This window comes from Nematostella vectensis, chromosome 4 (genome assembly GCF_932526225.1).
Source record: "Nematostella vectensis chromosome 4, jaNemVect1.1, whole genome shotgun sequence".
NCBI lineage: Eukaryota > Metazoa > Cnidaria > Anthozoa > Actiniaria > Edwardsiidae > Nematostella > Nematostella vectensis.
In genome coordinates, this window is record NC_064037.1 from 1,772,138 (window position 1) to 1,778,772 (window position 6,635).

Genomic DNA, 6,635 nt, shown 5'->3' on the forward strand with positions numbered 1-6,635 from the left:
GTTTTCTATAAAATAACAAATAAAGTATCAGGCTTATTTCTTGACCCTCCAATCCTCTTTATAAAACCTTGGATCCGCTCCTTTGCTCATTATGTCATTAACGCTAGAAGTCCAGCTCGCTTTTGTGAGCCTACTGGGCCCATATAATTATCGAGGAGCAAAAATCTAAAACTCATCATAATAACATTTGAACCTGAACACATTTATTTGTATGCAAGTACAATAATCATGCATTATTACTACACAGAATCACCAACCCCATACAGGTGTCCCTCACTGATCACGACATGAACTACAACCCTATGATACTCAAGGTGCTTGCCAATATATATACATTGCAAACAATGAACCTTATTAATCAAAACTTATTGCTGTTTAATACCCAGTGAATTCAATTGTGAAGGTGTTTTTTTAATTGTTTGATTTATTTTATATTATAAGATTAAAATTATTTTTTTGTCGATATATACTTATATATATAGAAATACATTTTTTCATTGAATGAATTGATATGCTTGCTTGAATGAAATGATCCTCTGCATACACATGACCTGTGCATGATGGCACTGTCATGGGTGTTTTTTTTTTGCCGACATTGTTACTTTGTGGGACAAAGCAACATGGTCCAAACAGCCTAACTCCATAATGGATGTGTAAGAGTTCAAAATGCAAGTAGTGAACTTTCTTAAAATAATGTTTTTTACAAGACCTAGACTAGCTTGCATATCAAAGGCTGAATGTTCAACAGGCAAATTTGGCAGCATGCCTTTTGAGGCTGGGTGCTTCATCAGCACTTGTCAATGATTGACTTGGTTGTAACCATCAAAATGGCTCAAAATGTAAGCTAGCTAGTAAGACTAAACACAGCTTGAAAATATAATTTAGGTATTATTTGCATGTTGCCTTACAAAGCTACGATAATCCTCTGAGAGATTAAGATTGAATTTCGAATTCACTGAGATTAAACAGCAAGAAGTGAGGGGAAGAGATCAGTAAAGGACTCCTCCCATGCTTGCATTCCTGTGTCTCCCAATGTGTCAGGTTCTACGTCAAGCTGTTCAAGCTCTATTGAGATATCCTTGCAGTTCAGGATCTCATCAAGGGATTCCATGTGTTCTGGTGCTTGCCCCACCAAGTCATGGAGTCCGGGAGAGAACGACTCAACTTCTTGGTCTCGGAAAGGCTTGACTTCGATTGGTCGGCCCTTGACAACTCTGCAACAGGCAGACTTGTTTTCCTGCTTTGGTTGAAGGAATTCATCGTCACTGGACTCAACATCTTTAAACACACCAACAAACAACTCAGGCTGAAATAAAAAATGACGAGGTTAGACATTGCTAGGACTTTGTTCTAGACAATTCTAGGCAAGAGTATAAGTTGTTGTACAATTAGATTTTTAATATCCATTCATTCTTTTCATAAGAAATGTGCTTTCTTTTTTCCTTTTACTTAAAAGTGTCGTCAAATTAGTTAATTAGCATTTGTGATACATCAATTTTCTGACGACAATGCCAGTGAAATTGATTTGTAAAAATACAGCTGTTCAGAAAGTAAACAAATGCACTGAGCATTGAGAAAAAATGTGTCAACAGAAACCAAACATTTGTCCAACAGTTTTGATTGGCTAAGAAAATGCTTAAAAAGATCTTTTGAAAAGATTATCTATAATTACCCAATAGGTACTATTTTTATATAACTATTACAAAAATTTATTATGTAGAATGTCTCTCTGGCAATTAAAAACCAGTGGTTCCTAGGCGATTTATGTCTGCTATTTTTTCTATCTGATAAATCACAATTCTCATAAATTCAAAGTGACTACATAGAGCATGAGCATATGCTAGTAAGAAGAAAATTCAAGATTGCTTGGTTACCCAACTGTAACTTAACAATCCAAGCAGAGCAGACACAGACAAGTGCTAGGAATTCTCGACTCCCAGTAGTCAAATGCAAATCCTTTTTTAGATAAGGAAGATATGGGTTACTATAGATATTTTTTATACTCAATTCACTTTCTGATGGGAAAAAGTAATCAAGACTTTGAAATGTGAGTGTAATTGCTCTTTTGTCTATCAGTTTCAATAAAGGGGAAGTGCATGGGTGAATATTAATTAAGCCTACCTGCAGTTCATTTGAAGCCAGGTCGTGATCACTGAAAGAAACAGAATCAGATTCTTCTGCTGCTGAGAAGCGATGAGTGCTGCTGACTCTTTAGATTCTGCTTCCGTCTTGATCACGGCCCAGCCCTCTGGGGCAGAGTCACTCCTTTCCGAGGCAGGGCTTGGTGGCGTGGAGGACGATAGACTTGACACAGGGGAGACGGGTGGAGTAAGACCCAAGCGAACTCTTAATTCAGAGTTCTCGATTGCTAGGGATTCTGTGCTTTTGTTTAATCTCTTGTTTTCCTCTCGGAGACGTTTGTTCTATGGAATTACACGAATTATAAAAAATTTAGTATATTTGCCCGGCTTTTCTCAATGCCTCACTGGACAGTACATTAAACTTTCTTAAGAGAACTTTGAAACACGTTTTTACTTGTAACGACTGGGTAAATAAAATACCAGTTACGATGTTATTGTCTTAAAACATGTAGCATTTAGTTTTTACCGGGTAGATAAATTAATTTTTTATGAGAGACTTTCAATAGTCTTTTTGGGGTCTTTATGCTCCGACAACAAAAGAGGTTCATTGTCATTCAAATCTAAAGGATCAAAAAGCTATCAAGTTTCTGGTGTGACCGACGAGACACGATATTCCGTGAACTCTCAAAGTTCTTTGATTGCTTTGTCTCCCAAAAACCATAAATGTCTAGAAATCATGAAATGAGCCAAAATAATTTACATGCTTTCTTTACTGGTAAGGGCTAAACCCCTCTTATAATCATATGGAGACGCTATTAAAATCAATATCTTTGTATAAAAGAGCTTAAATAGGATATATAACTTTTATTAATGATATTGGTATTACACACAAAATTTTGCCGACAATATTTACACTAGAATTCGATATTTTTACTAAGAATTAAAAAAACGGATATAAATACAAACCTCTCTTTCCAGACTCTCGACGGCCTCTTCAAGATCTTGCATTCTTGCCTTTTTTCTATCTCTTGCTGTTTGAGCTGCAACACGATTTTTTAATTTTCTGTGGAGTAACACAGAAATCTAGATTAGCATGTGTTCTCGAACGAAAAGCGGGAAAAGTCGAACGGGAAGCCAGTAAAGTGCGCTATATCACTCGACCATTTCAGTGTCGCAATAAATACGAACCTTCGTAGCGCTCTTTCCTCGACGGTTAAATTATCTAATCTTCGCCTTTTACGAGGCTGGCCGTCTGGGTTTGTCTCGTTTAGTAACAAGGATTTTAGTACAGCATCTCTGTTGATGTTAGGCGCCTCCATTTTTGTGTGTTTTCTTTCGGAGAAGACTTATCCGCGTCTTCTTTCTTGTCTTCGTTTTACTATTATTACCAAACGCGTTACGAACTAGCGAAAGTCATTTGACTGTTGCATCATTAGCCACCATATTTGGAATTGATTGACAGCACCTATATATAACTAACCAATCACAATACGCCACGAACTGAACTTTTATGCTAATTTCGACTTTTCACGACCTCATAGCAGCTAACCAGGAAATATCCCCTTTCAACTTCCTTTTTAACGTTATTTTTTTATTCACGTTTCAACCCTTGAAGTTCTTTCACGTATTTTTACTTAAGAATTTGATCAAAATCACGATGTTAGAGCTTCAATGTTTGCTGCTATGGAGCGCGAGAAAGAACGTAAGAATGTAGTATAACCACCCCTCCTACGCATCACTTATGACGTAAGGAATATTGTTCCCGGCTTCGCGTTGTTGCGCTCTAGTTCCTGATCCGGCGTCGTTTGAAATAACCCAAAACAAGTTCTTTTAGGTAAAAATATAACCTTCAAGCCCAAAGAGACGCCAAATATTTGTGTCTGTGTTTAAAAAAGTTCCAGTCCTTGAATGTTCATTTTAAAGTATAAAAAACATAGATTAGAGATTGTAACGATGTCATCATTTTTTATTTGCGATAAGAATAATATTTCTGGCGTCTTTAGCAAGACGAGACCCGCAGTAAATGGCTATAATCGTGCAGTAGCCATGTCGCTTGAGGCGAAATCAATAAAATACAACAACACAATAAAATAAAGAGAACCAAAGCAAGAGATTTCATGGAGGTTTTTCATTTTATTTCCGAAATTGATCTGAGCAGCTGTTTCAATCGAAATTGTTTTCAGTCCACCCACGTGATGTTTCCTGACGGATTTTATGTTTTTTTTTTGTCAACTTGAGTTGCTGTGCGGCAAATGTACTACGCGCATAACAGTCGCTTGGTTACAAATTGAACAGACTGATTGGGGACTTGTTTCGCTGTAGAATGATTTTTGTTGTTTTGAAACAGAGACAAAAAGCACAAGAGATAAATCAAAAGCCGCAATTATGGATCCAGAAAGAGCTTTCTTTTTAGCTTCGCTGCAATAAAGTGGAAAAAGCTATGTGATAAAAAAAGATATAAAAAATGAATTAATTACCATAGAGACTTATAAGAAGAGAAAAAAGTGCAAAGTCATTAACATAAACCACTTCCCACGAGTTGTCGACATATGCCCGTCTAACGTAGGAAGCTTGCGGACAAAAGAAGAGGAATCTTGTATTTATAGAAAACAGTGAAGGTTGATTGCTGTGCTTCATTTACAAAAGGCACCGGACAATTGTTTTTGAAATGGTTCTCATTTCACCAAAAGTGAAAATGATGAAAATGATTGAAAGTGGGGAGAAGAGGGGTCTCTTTCAGTGTAGGATATTCCTTGTCGTGTAGTTGGTTTTTATCATATCATGCAGTTTTTTAGACTACCATTTATTTTATTTTTTTCAAAAAGCTCCTTCCCTCTTCCGAACTGCTGAGGGCCTCATGTAAAATGGTCGGCCTCCTATGGCGTATTGCTACTCAGCCGGCGTTGACAATGTGTTTAGTAGAGGGCAGAGCTTCGCGTTGGTAGTATTCAAGCCTGATTATTTTGTCTAAACTCTTGCAACCACCCATACATTAATTCTTAGCTCATGATATTGACATTTAACTTTATTACACATTACATTGGCCCATTCGGTTTGCCTGTGGTGGGCCGTACGGGCTTAGACTTGATCAATGATGGAAAGTTGTGACCAAAGGAACCCCATTACAACGATAGTTCAGACTGACTTATGCTTATACTAGATTACACTAAGATTAAGTAAAAGAAATGTATGTAGCAGGGCCCTTGCCCCCCCCCCCCCCCCCCAGCAGAGGACTCTTTTCTCCGTTCGCTGGGCTGGCATCAACAAAGTACAGGGGAAGAAGGTCTCTGCTGGCAGGAAGTAGCAAAGCAAGCCAAAGCTCCACGTCTGAACCCGATGATACGAGGCGGATTATCCTGCTACTAGTCGGCTCTTATTTGGATTATTCGGAATGTTTATTCGAAGCCGAAAGACCGAAATGTCCTGAGGCCGCGGGGATTCAGGAAACATACACCTCGTCCCTTCGGTTGCTTTAAATGGGAGCTGGCTAGCTGGCCCGGGGGGGAACTCTCAAGATTATCAGACGGGGGTGCTCGGCCTATCTTTTAGGGTATAAAAATCTTACCAACTGCTATCTCTTAGGTGGTGTTTTAGGATTTTTCCGATTCTGCTATCTTTTAGGGTGTTCTATCCAATAACAATCGGGCTTGCAGATTAGATGACGGCACGATTTAAAGTCAATAGAAAAGAGATGTGCTGGATGGCAATATCTCAAGACCGCAGTAAAATTCAGGAAACCTGAGACTATATTTGTTTTTTTAATGCTATCACTTTGAGCTAAAAATTCCTTCGACCAAAGCCAATGTGCTATCTCTTAGGGGTAAGAACAAGAGAGCATAAGATAAGAGAGGGACACTTTGTGTTTTTCCCCGCGCGCCATGTCCATTCCGAATCTGGCTATGTTTAGTAACCACCAAATCACTACTGCTCGTGCGCATTTTTACTCACCCTACCCCCGCGCTTTGGCATTTACATCTTGTTGTTTGCCGCTGTTTTGTGACTTAAAACCGAAAATGTATACCATCGAAAATTTAATTCTAGCATCAAGGTTACGGGCAGTTGCGGTTTATTAAGGGTATGTAGAACTTCGAGGATTGCAAGATTTCGAAAACGAGACTTAAAATCAAGAGCGGAAAACCTCGTGCTTCAAACACCGTGTTTGCTCTAACTTGCTGCTTCTTCGTGGTTTCTCAACATTCATTATTAATGGTCAAACGAAATCTGTAAGTTAGACATTAGATATGATATTGATTTTTGTGAATATTCCGGTTAATTGAAAAGGAATCCAAGAAAAATACATTTCATAAAACTATCCTTGTAGCGAGGGAATGCATTTTTGTGATGATCAAAGCCAGCAAGCTGAAGTATCTGAGGTTTTGTAAAAGTGTGAAAATAAAAAAGGAGATATTACTGTACTTCTTTGATGTTGTTATTATTATATGTTATATTATTATGTTGTTATTATAAAAGCTGGAGTCGGGATTTGAATCAAACGCGGTATCACAGCCATTTCATCGCTCGTCGGTTTTTTCTTTCACTTGACTTCGCCGCTCA

General features: G+C 38.1%; 1 protein-coding gene across 1 annotated transcript; it reads right to left on the reverse strand.

Annotated features, from left to right (window-relative positions):
- Positions 1 to 186: 186 nt before the first annotated feature.
- LOC5509200 (X-box-binding protein 1) lies at positions 187 to 3,510 on the reverse strand. The gene is made up of 4 exons (XM_001629694.3): positions 3,270 to 3,510; positions 3,048 to 3,144; positions 2,122 to 2,423; positions 187 to 1,306 (listed from the first exon to the last, which is right to left on the reverse strand). Exons 1-4 carry the CDS (start codon positions 3,398 to 3,400, stop codon positions 1,087 to 1,089), a joined length of 750 nt encoding a protein of 249 aa, XP_001629744.1. The 5' UTR covers positions 3,401 to 3,510; the 3' UTR covers positions 187 to 1,086.
- Between the last annotated feature and the right edge of the window lie 3,125 nt (positions 3,511 to 6,635).

Excerpts from the sequence above, each read along its gene's own strand:
- LOC5509200 (XM_001629694.3), bottom strand. The coding sequence starts at position 3,400 with ATGGAGGCGCCTAACATCAACAGAGATGCTGTACTAAAATCCTTGTTA. Across the intron at positions 3,145-3,269 it reads GAGGAAAGAGCGCTACGAAG|AAAATTAAAAAATCGTGTTG; the intron begins GTTCGTATTTAT and ends GTTACTCCACAG. Across the intron at positions 1,307-2,121 it reads TGGCTTCAAATGAACTGCAG|CCTGAGTTGTTTGTTGGTGT; the intron begins GTAGGCTTAATT and ends TTTTTATTTCAG.